Source organism: Triturus cristatus, chromosome 2_1, assembly GCF_964204655.1.
Source record: "Triturus cristatus chromosome 2_1, aTriCri1.1, whole genome shotgun sequence".
Taxonomy (NCBI): Eukaryota; Metazoa; Chordata; class Amphibia; order Caudata; family Salamandridae; genus Triturus; species Triturus cristatus.
In genome coordinates this window covers 507,418,359-507,434,921 of record NC_140581.1, presented here as the reverse complement: position 1 = coordinate 507,434,921, position 16,563 = coordinate 507,418,359, and the positions used below count along the sequence as shown (strand labels likewise).

The following is a 16,563-nucleotide window of genomic DNA, read 5'->3' as shown; positions in this document are numbered from 1 at the left end:
TGAAAAATGCTATGCAACTGCTACTTTATGACTTATCCTTCTTATGAATGACACCCACCCTGCCATTTGGTCATGTCACTAAATAACCACCTGGGATGTTGCTGGTCAGACTTCTATTATTAAATAAGCCTATAGGTTAATTTATTTCCCCTGCTGCTTTAATACTTTTTTTTAACGCAGAATATGAAAAGATAACCGATCCTTTCCACTAACAAATCACTCAGTTTCCCCTCTCCTGTCAAATGCTAGCCACACAACATGTTTGCGACGTATTAACAATATGTTGCTACGTGGCGTTAGGATCAGCTAGCGGCTGGGAAAAATTATGCTAACACTAGAGTTGAGGCTATAGAAAAATACAACTTAGCGTGAAAAAAGTGATGACCAGCCTATTAGCGGCAAAACAATTCATGCTAGGCAGCCCAACGTCACTTTTCAGCATCTAATGGCAAAAAGAGCTTACAAATACACCTCTAAGAAAAATAAAAATATTGGAATGGAGAATGGAGCAACCAGGACCAAGTTAAGCACAGGCTAACACACTTGTATAATAAGGGACTCATTTATGAGGTTTTGGCGCAGGACAGCGCCACAAGGAATCTTGCTGCTCTGCCCTTTGTCAAAAGAAAAGGCAGTAATGCGCAGTATCTGTATTCCTGCCATGAGGTCTCTCAGGTCGGCAAATGGTTTCTTCAGCAGGGCGTTGATCTCGGCATGTTTCCAGTCGTCAGGGAAGGTGGCGGTTCCGATGGAGCAATTGACGGTGCGGCAAAGCTGGGGGGCAATGGAGGCAGCTGATCTATGGAAGATGTGGTACTGGCAGGGATCCGATGGGGCTCCTGGGTGGATGCTCCTCATAGTCTTGAGTGTGTCATCTGTGTTGAGCGGAGTCCAGTTGCGCATGATCTGTCGGGGTGCGTCGTGGTTGCTTGCGGTGGTGGAGGGAGTAGTGGCAGAGTCTTGGGTGTTAAAGCTGACATATCTTGTGGTGGAAGAAGGTGCTGAGTTTGTTGCAGAGGTCTTGAGAGGGTGGGATGTCTGTAGTCTCACTGTTGGGCCTGACAAACTCCTTGATGATGGCGAAGATTTATTTGCTGTTGTGTGCATTGGCGTTGATTCGGCTTAGGGGGCCATTTTCTTTGTGGTTTTGAGGAGATGGGTGTGTGAGTTGGCAGCGGATTTGAAGGTTCGTGGGTTTCCGGGGTTTTGTTGTTCCTCCATCTCTTCTTGAGTTGTCGGGAGGTGCGGCTGAACTCGTGGAGGGCGGGAGTGAACCAGCTGGCTTTCTTGGAGTGTTGCTTGCCTGGTGTCTTCTCGTATGGTGCCAGAGTGTTGGCGCAGTTGGAGCTCCATCGGTAAAGGTTGCGCGGTGCAGTGTTGGCATCTGTTGGTGTTGGCGGAGTGGTTGTGCTAAAGAAGTCAACGAGATGTTCTCCGGTGACCTAGTTCCAGCTCCGAGGGGGTGGGGGGTGATGAGGGCTATGGTGTGCGGTGGGCTTGGCAAAGGCAAGATGTACACAGTGGTGGTCCGTCCAAAGGAGTTCAGTGGTGTAGCTGTAAGTGAAGTTCCTGCAGGTGGAAAAAGTGGGGTCGAGCGTGTATTCGGCTGTGTGGATCAGTGCAGTGACTAGCTGCTTATGTCCGATGTCGTAAAAGTTCTCCAGTAGGGAGCAGTGTTCTGGTGGTCACTGGGGTTGTCCAGGTGGAAATTGAGGTCTCTAAGTAGGATGTAATCGGTGGATGCGAGAGCCTGGGGTGCGATGAGGTCTACAATTGCATTGGTGAAGGGTAAGCGGTGGCTGGGGAGCCTGTAGATGAGGAAGGGACACCTTCCTGCATATAAACAATCATTCCACTATGTTGCAAGAGTACCTGCATTGGCACACCCTTGCACTCTGGTGCAAGGGTGCCTGTGTTGGTGCTAGGCAGCTGCACTTAGCACCAGGACAGGGAAGAACGCAGGGCTGCAGGTATTGTTGTAAATACGGCCCATCCATGGTTTCACAAGGATGGCGTAAGGAAAAGTGACGAATCACTGTTTTTCCCCAGCGATGTGCCACTTTTCATAAATGAGGCCCTGAATCTGCATTTCCTCTTCCCCTGGGACTCTGACTGGTCATCCTGTCTGTTGAGGTGTTTGTTGACCAGTGCTGAACTTGGTCTTGGCTGCTCCATTCTGCATTACGTTTTTTTTTTCCCCTTAGAGGTGAATTTCAAGCTCTTTATGCCACTAAACCCTGAAAAGTGACGTTGGGCTGACTAGCGTAAATTTGAATTTTTTTGCCGCAAATTGGCCGCCCGTCACTTTTTTCACACTAACGTGTATTTTTCTTTCACCTTGACGCTAGTGTTGGCAACAATTTTCCAGGCCGCTAGCTGATCCTAACGCCATCTAGCAACGTATTGTAAATACGTCGCAATCATAGCATAAGGATTTAGCGATCGGGAGTGGTAAAAAAACTGCCACTAAGCAGCGTGAAAACTGTTTAGCAGCAATCCTTGTAAATATGCCCCTATGTTTCTATAGTTGCCACCTCCTACATGTGAGGGCAGATTTTAGCATTTGGTAATCTTCTGGTGCCATTAAAGGCACTATTGCTTTGTTTTTGAACAGCGCTAGCTCACGGCATCTTTTTGGTTTGGAACAGTGCAGATTGGCATGGTTTGTGTCCTGCGTGAGTTTGCTTCCAGGTGGCAACTTTCACTAAAATTGCATGCCATGAGGATTTTGTTGCCTGCAGCATCTCTATGGTGCTGCAGGCATGGGAGATTAGGGCCAGGTAGTTCGGTAGTCCATGCCAGATTTTCTTTCTCTAGTTAAGGTCTCCTCTTACAACTCTTCAGTTTTGAATTGCCACAGGTAAAATGGTAGCTTATAATTTCCTGTTTCTTTCCACAGGTTTACTTCCGATGCTATACTTCCTGTGTTACTTTAGGGCTATAAAAAGACGACCAGTGCCAAGTCACATTGCAATTATGTTATACTTCCTATGCTTACTTTTGGGCTATAAAAAGCAGACCAGTTGTGAAGGAAATTCGGATTCTGTCTTTACTGTGGGCCGAAAGGACACTTGATCAGTTAATGGTCAACTCAACCTAAATGATCTTACAAGCCATTGGAAAACTTGCAAACTCACCTCTTCGGCAGGGATGAGTTCTCAGGTGAGTTCTCAGCATGTTTCCCTGCCTCATTAATCACACTGTTCTGGATTTATACATCTGCATGGGAAATTAGTAATCTCTTATGTCTGGCATGCAGTTCCTGTGAGCGAGCACACAGCGCCCACCCTTCAGACACAAAAGAACAGGAGGTGTTCAGAGGGAGGTATATTTGTATAGTGGTAGGAGGCGTGTCTACGAGGCACAGGAGCCTCATTGCGTAATGGAGACAAGCGAAAGGGTGGAGGAGGTAATGATTTTGGTTGCCATGCAGCGAGTGAGAATGTTTTAAGCATCTATTTCAAAATAGTCCTGGATCCTGGCTTAGATAGATCAGCAAGGCGTGTCCCTAAAATTAAGTATAATTTGATGACCCTAAAAGAGATCTCAAGCTACTCCTTTCTGGAGACCTCATTCTAAGTTCTAGTAACGGCTATGGCTTGGAATAACTACCACTTTCACAATTCAAAGAGGAGCTAACTTTAATGGTTCCGGTAAAGTCTTTTGATACAGATTTTCATGATTTCTTTCTTTAAAAAGCAGAGAATATTAGAGACCCATATAGAATTAGGGAACCGGTAAATACAAGAATTATATCCATGGATATTAGTCAGATTTATACACCTTAAATTAAAATTCACTCTAATGCCTTCAGCTGATTTTGGCACTTCTCTTGTGATTGTTAATTATGCAGTTACAGGAGAGCTCACTCACGCACATTCTTTGCTTGTGTTTGATATTGGTGGAAGAGTGCTCTCAATGGCTGTGTCAAGTATTCATAAAGGCAGGCTTACGGGCTTACGAGTTGCCACTTTATTTTGTTTGAGCAATATAAAGTTGTATATAGATGTTGCTTTATCATTCCTGACGAAACGCCAGTGTTGGCTTTCTTTGTAGAATGTGAAAACTAATTTTAACCATTTTTTAAGCTTGGGCTTTGTAGATTTCGTCTACCCTCCCATGTTTAGAATTGGTAAATTTCATTTTAGCATTTTGTACAAATATTTACTGTGAGTTCATTTGAATTGAGTTTAAGGTTCAATGGGTTTAATGAATTTATTTGCAACTTACTGAGATGGGGTTTAGGTCGTCCCTACTAGAAAGCACAGCTGTCTGGTTGCAAAAGACCTATTGTGGGATTACCAAGAGTTTACAGGGGTTCACAGCGTGCCCATTGCTTCCTGTTGCTTATCTTTATTGCTACTCTCATTTGCTTGCTTCTTATTCAAAAGCGTTCTTTGTCCCAGCCTATCTATCTTGTGTTTGTCCCACTCTGTACCTCGCTCCCCCTCACTGAGGCCTAAAACCTACCCCGCCCTTAAATCTGCCCCTACCCCTTCCCCAGCCCTGAGCACTAAAACCCTGCCCCCTTAAATAAAACTACCCCAACCCACCCGCCCTGAGTCCTAAATCCGATTCCCACCCCTGAAAACTCCCCACTAACCCAGCCCTTAAAACTACACTGAATCTCCCCCCAGCCCTGATCCATAAAACCCTGCCCCCTTTTAAAAAGACTGCCCCAACCACCCACCCTGAACCCTAAAACCTACTCCCACCCCTAAAAACTGCCCCCCCTCCCCAAACGTGACACTAGAGCGCTATCTGCCTTAACCATGCATATACGTGGGTAAGGCAGATGTGTGGTTCAGGCAAGCATGGTTATGCTTGCGGGGAAACGGCACGAGTGACTCAGCCCATGGTGTAAAGGCCATTTCCCGTCAGTATGTATGGTTTTAAAACTTTTTAAATCAACTAGGTTTGGATTCCTTGTTACTGTTTCAAACCTGATCAAAACTGTCTTTTCAGGCTAGAAGACTTCAGCTTACATTTCAGCCAGAAGAGTTAAACAGTTGTTTTTGCCTTGTTATTTGATGCAGAAATAATCTCCCTACAGTTGCCTTCGACCCTGATATCATAGCACACATCTTTGTGAATTGTAATGAGCCATAAGGCAGCATAATTGGAAGCCCTGTCTCTACAAACAGGTTAGAGTGAAGATGAGCAAGAGATAAGGATGCCCGCCGCCTTCCTCGCTTGACTGTGGCTCCGGCCGTGGATCAGCCCCACAGTCCATCTGCTGAAATAAAACATCCCAGCCGACACCACACACAGAGTAGGTCTATATATATAGAATACATATGAATTATCACCTTTGGACTACCAAGGCACTGAGTATTTTTATGATATTCCTCAACTTGTTCCACAAACTTAACCAGAATCTAAAGTATTAAACGTAACGATAATCTGGCATACATATAGCGTTTTACATGAGCTAGTCAAGCACAGATGGGCTCAAATAACAGAACATTTTACCTCTCCGTATAAAGAATCTTGCCGCAGCGTAATAGACGGACTCTTGGCGAACTGTGGAAGAACGCGGCCATTACTGTACCGTGTAGTGTTACCTGCCTAAAGCTGGATGCTTTGCTTGAACCCCTCCACCTTTTTAACATCCTATACTGAAAATGTAATGGGCTTTTCACAGAAGATGCGCATTGGATTTGCTTTGGGGTGAAGGTGGGTCTAGAGTAGTGAGTGTTTTACTGAAATGATCAAAAGAAGGAGGGCCACATTGACTGAAACTAGTGAATTATGCCCAAAAGCAATGATTAGTGCTTAGGCAGGGTCTGTTGGTTCCTAGAGAAGGATCTCCGGCGTATGCACTCAAATATTTACTGCAGTTCATGCAAACAATACACCAGGCTTACCATACGACAAAAAACCCGGTCAACCTGCCTTGGCCAACGTAGGCCGCCTTTTGTCCATTCCCTACCATGCACACAGTCCTTTTGACTTAATTCGGAGTTATTCTGTGCAGAAAAAGGCATATTCAAAATGGAAAAGAGGGAGTGTCTGAAGGTAACAGGTGTTAACAACTTTTCATTAGAGATGTGAACAAATATACAGAGCAAGGTCGTTCCATCTGACATATATGTCCAAACTCTTAGACAGATGGCACCTGATGTAAATCGGGCTCAGCCAGGTCCGCCATTCTCATTGCTGTTGGCGGTTATGGAGGGAGAAGTGTGTTTTAGTGCCTTCCTGACACATGTTTAGTGGATATGCCCCAACATTCGGAATTTTGACCAAGGGTATTGTTAATAATGCAACCTTGCAATAATCCATATAAGTCAATAATGCATGTCATTTATTTAAAGGGGTTCCAAGAGTTTTAGTGTACTGTGTATAAAAGTATGTGCTTCAAAAATTCACTGACACTGAATCGATATTCCTCTGGAATCTTTGTCGCTGTATTGAAACAAATATTAAAGTAATCAAGAAGAGTAAAAAAAATTATAACACAATCTTTACTTCTTTCATTTCAATTGCTCTAGAAAGATGGTAGTTCTGTGTTAGGAATGAACGAGGGACTTAAGTACTTGATTTGGTGATAAGGACATAAGTTACAAAAAGTAAGTTAAGTGTTGAGCCAAGGAATAAAAGGCCCAAGATACAGACTGTCGGCATATGCTTCGTGGAAAGTGGTGATCCTGATATGTATTTGCAATTTATAAAGTGTGGAGGTACATCAGAGGCTTCTTGGCGCTATAAAGATTTACATAGATTCAAAGTATATGCTGATGGTGGTCGTTTGGTAGGTGCTACGTAATGCCTCTAGAGTGAAATGTGAAACAGCCCAAATTCGCAAGCGGAAAGTCATTGAGAAATGGACAATCAGTGGTCTGAGTCTAGCAAACAGTTGTTACAATGTGCAACCCTTAGACCTGGTCTAATGCACTGGTTATTGAACTTCCACTATATTTCAAGCTTTCCGTAGAATGGCTGTCAGCAGTGCTGGAACTGGACAAAATTGCTCGTGAACCCATAAATTGGGGGCCAAGGTGTGGCAGAGGAAAGGGGTGGAGTTTGATAAGCAGAGTCTGACAGTCAACGTATACAGGATAGTAAATCAGTTCTAGCTTAAACAATTGGCCACAAAGGGGCTGCATATGAAAACATTTTACAGCATTAAGACACCTGCTGAAGAGATCTTTGTAGGCCCAGCAAATTTGAGTGGATTATAATAGCAGTTCTGGGAGAGATCTGTGTTTTGTCCGGTCACAGATTTGACTTATAAAGTGGCATAAAGTGTTAATGAACCTCCCTCTGCAAAGCACATGGTGCAAGATGCAGTTCACAGATTTGTATTTTAGGCAAATAGGTAAGTGGGTTACTGCTTTTGACACTGAGATTATTTTGTTTCTTCCAGTTCATAAATTGCAATCCTTCTAATGTAGCACAGGGATCTATTTCCCGATATCGAGGAGCTACATTCACATTTTAAGTCATGGGTTTAGATTGGTACTGTTTTTTTTCTCAATGTGCTGTTATTCTAAGATTGCAAAGAAGTGTTCTTTTGGAAAGTAATAAAGTCTTGTTAGTGCAGACAACCACAATCACTGTGTTATGTTTTATATCCTGACTTTGTTTCTACCCACTATTTACTCGTAACATATAATGTCTATAAGTATAGACGATATGTGATTTTTTATAACCCACATCTTGTTATGTAACGCATAAAACTCCATCATAATTAGAGCGGCCTCTGTCAGCGCCACCTAAGAGGAGAAGATTCACCACAACAGACAATCAATGACGGCCACGCTGAGCTGCAAGCCTGCAGGCTAAACATGAAAAGTATCGACTGATAGCAAGCTGCAGATAACTGGTTCACAATAGATGTATTAACCATTAACCAAAAGGGATTCGCCTGGAAATGAGTTGGGTGTCAGGTTCACACGCATATCTAGTTACATCTCGGTATATCGAAAGGGATGCGAAAACACATCTTAAGCGGTAAAAAAGCATTAAAACAAATTGAAGTTGCTCCTGATAACTAGAATGTCATTTCGGGGACATATATAAAAAAAATGAAACTTGTATGGAAAATGCAATCGCCCTGGCTGTTTTTCATTGATAAATTAAGCACCATTCGTGAATGAAAGAGAAAGAACAAGTTTGGAGATATGCCAGACCCACCTATGGTACTCGTAACTCGACATGATGTATCTCCTTTGCATCCTTTGAGTAATAAGCTCCTCACTTCTCAATCAGACCCCTGTCTAGCAGCACTGATTAAAAAGAGTTGCACCAACTTTAGCAAATGATACCACTAGCATCACCATGCCTACCTCCAGTATAGGGTCGTCCCTAACAATCTAAAAGAGCATTCCATTACTCCTCTATTTAAGAAACCCTCTCCAGGAGCCTTTTTAGGAAATATTGACTTTTCAAAAGCTTTAATAAAGGGATTTTCAGTCTTATGAATAAAGGAATATAAAGTTTGGGAACAGTACTCCTTATGTTTTGTATAACGTCAACTATGGTCCTAAATATCACCCAAATAACTGACTGGCAAGCTATCTAAGAACAATATATTTACACCGAAAGGGCATCTCAATCCTCTGTAGCTCTTTGAAAAGCACTTATAAATAGGAGTTAAAATATATGGAGGAAAAACATTTTCTATGTTTTTTTTAAAGTTTTCAACCAACAAATGAACAATTAAGATGCATCTGATTATTTAAGGCTGCAATACCTACCTAGATCTCAAAAGATATGAATCTTTACAATGTTCTGTTGCAGTTAAAGTATATAAAGTATCAACAATTCTGTGCAATTGATTGGACAACTTCATAGTCTTTGTGGCTCTCCAAGCATGCTACACAGTAGGCAGCAAGCGATTAATCAAAGCCATCGGAGAGAGGAGGAAAACAAGGGGTGGCGGAAGGGGCAATAGAAAGAAAAGCAGACTGCCTTCTCCCCTCTAGGGCATATCATTGTATCTCATACCAGGGGCCTAGATTTTTAGATCTGGGTTTGTCAGTGCAGCTGTCTAAACTGGCCTATCATTTCCCCACATACGTCCAGTGGGCTCCGGTTCCACCTGCTCCACCAATTGTGGTGTTAATGAGCCTCTTTTAGCCCTTGGCTTGAAACTTTTTCAATCACTTCTTGGCTCAGTCCAGAGAAATATTTCTCTCTCACCTGGTGCTATTGATTATCGAGCTGTATCTTTCTGCCTCCTCTAGAGCGTATGCAAAAGCAACAGTTGATGGACAGAATGCAGAACAATGTCATACATTCACCCCAGTACAGAGATCTGGGCCTAAATCCATCGTTTTTTTGCTCACCATGCCGTCCCAGCTTGAGCCCGGCCATATGCAAATCAGTCTTGACCCTGTGCCTCTTGGGAACAGTCCAGCCCGAACTACCAAGCAAGGTCCTCCCTGGACTGGAAACAAGCATCCTAGGACCGGTTTTGGGGTTTCACCCCTCTTCAGCCAGGGTAGCTTGATTCCAGTGGCATGGAGAGCACAGGACCCACGTCTGAGCATACCCTTCCCACTCGGGGCGACTATGCAGAACAATGTCAATTCACTCCAGTACAGAGATCTGGGCCTAAATCCATAGTTTTTTTGACTGGGGGTGAATGTTTTAATTTGTTCTGCATTCCGTCCATCAATGATGTGTCTTTTGCTTTCTCGCCCTAAGTGCGCCAGGTATGCCCAGACGTGGGTCCTGGGCTGACTGTGCCACTGGAATCAAGCTATCCTGGCTGAAGGAGGGTGAAACCCCGAAACTGGTCCTAGGATGCTTGTTTCCGGTCCAGGGAGGACCTGCTTGGCAGTTCGGGCTGGACTGTTCCCATGAGGCACAGGGTCAAGACTGATTTGCATATGGCCAGGTCTAAACTGGGTTGGCATGGTGAGCAAAAGAATGAAGGATTTAACCCAGATCTCTTGACTGGGGTGAATGTTTTGATTTGTTCTGCATTCCGTCCATCAATTATGTGTCTTTTGCTTCCTCTAGAGCGTAGGCAATGCAATGCAGGAGGGACTAATTTGCATCCTATTGTCCCCTTCCCCTGCGTGTTTCAAATGTTAAACAGCCCCTACCATTGTAAACAAATTGCTTAGCAAATACGCACCTTTGATCATAGCTTCAGGCTTACCCCACATTCTGGCAATATTTTGACATGCAATCATCAGTCTTAGGTCATAGAAAATTTAGATATGCCTCTGAGGTGCTTTCGCGTACCATTTTCCCAGTAGCATGGTCTTAGCTCCCAGCTCCAGTGAGATCGCAGTTATAGTGGTAAGGCAGTTGCTGATCTGGCACCAGAACACACTTTATGCGGGGCACAACCATAGGATGTGGAAGAAATCGCCCACTTGCATCACGGCCTGCCTGTTCATTATCACAGTCCGGGTGCAGTAGGCTCTATGTAGCAGTTTAAGCTGCCCCAATCTCAGCCGTGTCCAAATAGCCCCCTCTTCTTCCGATGTATCGTCAAACTCCCCTCGATTTGTGGCCAACCTCAACCATAATCTGATCAGTGTTTCCATAGTGTTGAAAGTGCTACAAGTTAAAGAGCTCCTGTGCTCTAGTGGGAGCCATGCGGAGCTGAGGTGTCACACGTCCTTAGAATAGAAAGGATCAAGAAGAGAAGCAGAGAATTGTCCCGTAATATCATTATTAGACATCAAAGGCAAAGTATTTGCTAATTATGCACTAAAAAAGTTATATGCTTGGATAATGGAAAATAATGTTTTAACTAATGTTTGAATTGAGAACAAGTTGGCTTTAGTGCAGGACTTAGCACATGTGACTGTATTGTGACTTTGCAGCTTTTGTCCACAAATTACAAAGATAAAGTCATGTGGCTTTTATGTGAGTTACGGAAATGTCTCAAATGTATTTGATAAGCTGGAAAGAGGGAGCTAATCGGAGAAGTTGTAGTTGTTAAGACTTGATAAAATTTCATTACTGACAAATTTTCACCATAGAAGTGAGAGAAAGCTGCAAATAGGTAAAGACGGGAAGGATTCTTGCAAATTTCATTCTGGCATTGGTTTGAGGCAGGGTTTTTTCTTAACTATATCCTTTCTAATGCTTATATTACTGACATGTTTGGTGAACGGAAATCAGTACATTGTTTCCCTCCAAATCTAGCCTCTACACAGGTCAACATTAGTTCATGCTTATGATTTGATACTTGTAGATCAAGCTCCTGTTGTTAGCCAGTGATTACTGTTAGCATAGCACGTATTTAGAAAAAACATCTGAATGCAAATTTAAAAAAATTAAAATTAAGATTTATGGCTCCCAAAACTCCATATTTTGAAGGAAGAGAAACTGGAATGCCAGAGAAATGTTAAAGCAAATGAGTGAAGTTTGCACATGGTCTTTACTGTATCTCTCAGATTTCCACTTTACGTTCTAAGTGCAGTAAGGCAATAGTTGGTGCGAAAGCATTTCATATAGAAATGAGTGCCTATATGCATTCACTCATGCGTCTTCGTTAATGTACCCATTTAAATTATGATCTGCTAAATTGAGTGGACTAGTGGATGACATTTCTTCTGATCAGGCAGGATATTATATGAATTTGTTGACCAGCTTGTTGCCACTTACTACATCTTGGGAAACACCTGGTAGAAGTAGTTGCTATGTATAGAGCTGTTTAAAAAGATTGTTAAAATGCCATAAGTCTGTACACTTTGGTAATGGATTTAGCTCTAGTTCTTTAATACTTCATCCGACCTATGATTCTCTTAAGCTGCAGTAGTAAATCCACAGATGCAGCAAAAAATATATATGTTTTTGCTTACATTATGCTGCTAAAGTAATCTATGGCACATAGGTTTACCATAGCATAAAATATAGTTTCAGACTATGTTTTATTAACGAGGAACCTATTACAAGTACCTATTTTTTTTCACCAGCTTTATTGCTACTCGAAGAATTTATTGGAGACTGATATTTAAACAACTACCGTTACTACTTGCCATACTTCTTTCTATTTTTGAGTGGTCCTACTGGAAAATTATGATCATGTGTGGTTACATTTTTAGATTTAGCTAGTCTTACACTAGGAACGCTGGAATTAACAGTTGGATATTATTAATTGTGCGTGTGTCACTTAGTGTAATTTTTGTTTCTATTTTGCTTTACATTTTTTTAATGTTGTTTTTGTGATAGTGCATTAAAAACTGTTGAGCATATATTTATCTAGAACTTGTTGTACAGAACCATTTTTATCGTCCTATTGTTTAGGGCTTTGATAAAAAATGTAGCCTTTTTATCAATGTTTAAAAGAACTTAGCTTAATTATTCCGATAACAATGTTAATTGGAGCTTTGCAAATGTTTTAAGTTTGGCTTCATACCACACGTGCTGAGGTAGAAATATCTTTCATATTCCATCTGCATAAACCCAGCAGATTTTTCACTTCCTTTAAGCGCTTCGCTGCTAGGCCCCTGTAACTTTCTGACCACATGAGGTACCCACACCAAATTTGCTTCCTTTTCTTCCAACATCATGGGGATTCTAAAGGTACCCAGGTTTTGTGGATTCCCCTGGAGGGGACCCAGAAATTAGCCAAAATACAGCTAAATTTGTTTTTTTGTGTGGTGAAAATGGGGAAAAAGTGCTGCAAATGAAAGCATCTTTTTCCCCCCTGAAAACGGTATCAACAAAGGGTTTGTGGGGCTAAAATCACCATTTTCCCAGCTTTCAGGGACTAACTGACTTTTGTCAGAAAAACAACATTTTTTTACACAGTTTTGGCATTTTACTGGGTCATAGCCTATTTTTGCTATGTTTTGTGCTTTCAACCTTCTTCCAGTTAATGGTAGAAATGGGTTTGAAAGCAATAATGGATTGTAATAATCAAAGATGTCTCGTAGACAGGTTACGTAGAACAAGTTATAGGTTTATTGGTTAGCCATAAAGTCCATGTAGATCTCATGTAAGGCCTCAGCTAGGCCCCTGTAAAGCCCCTGTAAAGCCCCACCAGGAGCAGCCTCCCTGCTGCTCAGCCCATCTCCACCAACTGCCAACTCCTCCAGTCCCCCACACTCAACATTCCAAGTGACATCACTCATGGCTGAGCAGCAAGGAACAGGACAGCAATGAGGAAGATGTACAACAACAACAATAGATTATAGCACATCTCCCTTCCTTAGAAAAACAAGCAAAAGATATGCATTGAATCAAGATAGCACAAAATAACTTCGCTTGCATAAACAAAAATACACCTCTTGAAAGACTTCATAAAGAGATACAACAAGCAATTGAAAATACATAAGGCACCCAAATTAGAAAATACTCGCAAGAAAATACAATGAGCCCCATCCCCCTCCCTAGGGAAACTAATTAGATGGGTACTCACCACCAACAAATTAACAATAATAGGGTAAACACACCTCCCCACAGAGGAATACCCCTCCCTAAGACATACAGAACAAAAAAAAACACCTCCCAAAGACTCAATGAACTTGTAATAGGGAAAATACACCTCCCTATGATGCTCTGACCACTATAATAGGGAAAATACACCTCCCTATGATACTCTGAACACTGTAATAGGGGAAAAACACCTCCCTATGATACCCTGAACACTGTAATAGGGGAAAAACACCTCCCTATAGGGGAAAACACCTCCCAAAGACTCACTGAACTTGTAATAGGGGAAATACACCTCCCTATGATACTCTGAATATTGTAATAGGGGAAACACCTCCCTATAGGGGAAAACACCTCCCTTAGATACATAGAACATAGAAATAGGGAAACGCACCTCCCTATGAAACTCCAAATACTGTAATAGGGGAAAACACCTCCGTATAGGGGAAAACACCTCCCTTAGACACATAGAACATAGAAATAGGGAAACGCACCTCCCTATGAAACTCCAAATACTGTAATAGGGGAAAACACCTCCCTATAGGGGAAAACACCTCCCTTAGACTCTGCGAACACTGTAATAGGGAAAAACTTTCCCTATGATACACCAAGATACCAGATCTTGTAATAGGGGAAAAACACCTCCCTAAAACTGAGAAATAGGGGAACAACCCCCTATGATCCAAAACCGGGCAATTAGCCCCAAAATTGAACACATCACTCCACCCAGCTCCACAACCCTACCAAAATGATGGGTACACACCAGTCACTAACATGACACAACACCCATGAACAAGAATGGAAACACACACCAACCCCACAGGATAGGGGCACTCACACACACCCCCACAAAACAATATTGCAGTGATGAAAATAAAGAAATAAGAAATCTCGTACACTGGTGAGCGATCTCTCACCCGAAATTGTCACCAGCAGGAAACTTTTCGTTAAAAGTTCTATGCAGCTCTAGGGAAGTTGTCCAAGTTCCTTCTAAAATCCAGTAGATGGCACTCTTGTAAAAAGATTCACATCTAAAAAAAACGATGGTCTTCTCGTAAAGGGATTAACATATTCAAATCAACTCCCATGTGACACTTTAACTAACAACTAGTCTTTGTGCTGGGCCATTTAGAAAGTAATGTGGCACAAAATTGCTGAAGCTGTGTGAAAAGCCCAAAATCACACTTGTAATCACATCCATGAACACACGGCCTGAAACGGAACTGACAGTGCATGAATAGAATATAGCACGTGCATTCTCTCACCTATTGACAACAGAGTGTTTACTTTGACCCTCGGTGAGATACCAAGGAACTTCCGCGTTACGAAGTGTGTCGAAAGTCCCATTACTATGGGAACGAAGAACGTTAAACGCTGAGCTGCGTTGCTCGACGTCGCGCTAAAAGAACTTCAGTGACCATAGAGTGGAGAGGAGAATACCAAACATTCCACAAGTGACGAACCCGCTGCCTCTCCGCTAGCACCAACCGAAAGTTCTACAACGTCATCAGAGCACAGAGCACAGATGGCAGCGCCACCGAAGCATCACTCGGCTAACGGTAATTCGACACCACTGGAACTCGATCCATGCCCCCGACAAACAGCTGAAGGATCCTGAGCATGTAGGCAGACAGGAGACCCCGCGAGCAGCCCGAAGCGTCAGAGAGAACACTGGAAATTCAGGAAATTCAGGTAAGCTGCGCGCGCTGAATGAATGCCACGAGGACTGCTAACAATTCAACTGCCAACCTTGCACAGAGAATCCCTAGATTAGCACAGCCCATTTTACCTTATGGTAGCCGATTTTACCATAATGCCAGTCTGTGAGGTTGCACTTCGTCGCAAGTAATTAGTGCTCGATCACTAGCTCCACGGTAAATCGTCTCAGACAGCGGTTTCCTTTTAACGGTTAATCACCAGATAGCGCTGCCACAACAAACATTACGCCGAGGCTCGACACTTGCCCCCGATCACTGAATCTGACGGACCGGTCACCACACATTGGGATAGTATCACAGCACATGTAGGCAGTCGCAGTCAAATAGCAACTGGCATTGGTGTCCGATTCCTTTTTCCCTCTTTAAACACAGTCTCATTTCTGAAGCTTTTCCCAGAAGAAACTGACACTCACATTGTAGGGCGACCGATGGATAGGTCACTGGTGGGGCTCTTGAGTGTCAGCTTACCAAATTTTACTTGTAATCAACAGTTTCCTACAGCAAAAACGTAGCAAATTCCACTTTACTCACAGTTTCAGTACCGCAACCAGCTTGAAAGTTCTCTAGAAATTTTTCCTTTTCTCTTGAAAATCCTTTAAGCAACAGAAACCATAGTCCATTGAAGTAGCACACGTAAGTTCTTTCCAGTCGTCGCCAGTGTAATAATCAAAGATGTCTCGTAGACAGGTTACGTAGAACAAGTTATAGGTTTATTGGTTAGCCATAAAGTCCATGTAGATCTCATGTAAGGCCTCAGCTAGGCCCCTGTAAAGCCCCTGTAAAGCCCCACCAGGAGCAGCCTCCCTGCTGCTCAGCCCATCTCCACCAACTGCCAACTCCTCCAGTCCCCCACACTCAACATTCCAAGTGACATCACTCATGGCTGAGCAGCAAGGAACAGGACAGCAATGAGGAAGATGTACAACAACAACAATAGATTATAGCATGGATCCTGGAAAGCTATACATTTTTAGAAAAGTAGATAAAATTCTGAATTCAGAAAGGGGTCATTTTTGAAGATTCTTCAAGGTTTCTTCATAGAAACTAACAGTTGAAAAAAGAGAAAATTGAAAATGAGTTGAACAAAACAGCCATTTGTGCCAAAGTTTTCACCTGTAACTTCTTCTAATTATGACAGATGTTTGAAAGCAATATACCGTTACATCCGGTGAACCTTTTTGGTTGTGGGGATATATAGGACTTGTAGGTTCACCTAGAACTTGACGAACTCAGAGCCAATAACCAAGCAGCATCTTGCAATGTTTTTTTATTATGTATCGGGTATATAGCAATTAATTTGGGAAAATATATACAGTGAAAAATCGGTATGATGGACACCTATGTATTTCTGAAATTGAAACAAAATATAGAGTTTAGAAACAGTAGCTATTTTCACATTTCCGAAATTGTGAGTATCCATACTAGCATGAGAATTACAGGACATTTTTCAAATTGGTCTTTTTTACACGTTGTCTTTCATTCGGGAGGCAGAAAT

At 42.5% G+C, this 16,563-nt stretch overlaps 1 protein-coding gene across 1 annotated transcript in view; it reads left to right on the top strand.

Annotated features, from left to right (window-relative positions):
• Positions 1-3,067: 3,067 nt before the first annotated feature.
• Positions 3,068-16,563, top strand: part of ANKRD34B (ankyrin repeat domain 34B) — a 230,402-nt gene continuing 216,906 nt past the window's right edge. The window contains exon 1 of the mRNA XM_085640748.1: positions 3,068-3,162. Within this exon, the coding sequence (XP_085496874.1) occupies positions 3,151-3,162 (12 nt within the window). The 5' untranslated portion in view covers positions 3,068-3,150. The remainder of the gene's footprint in view (positions 3,163-16,563) is intronic.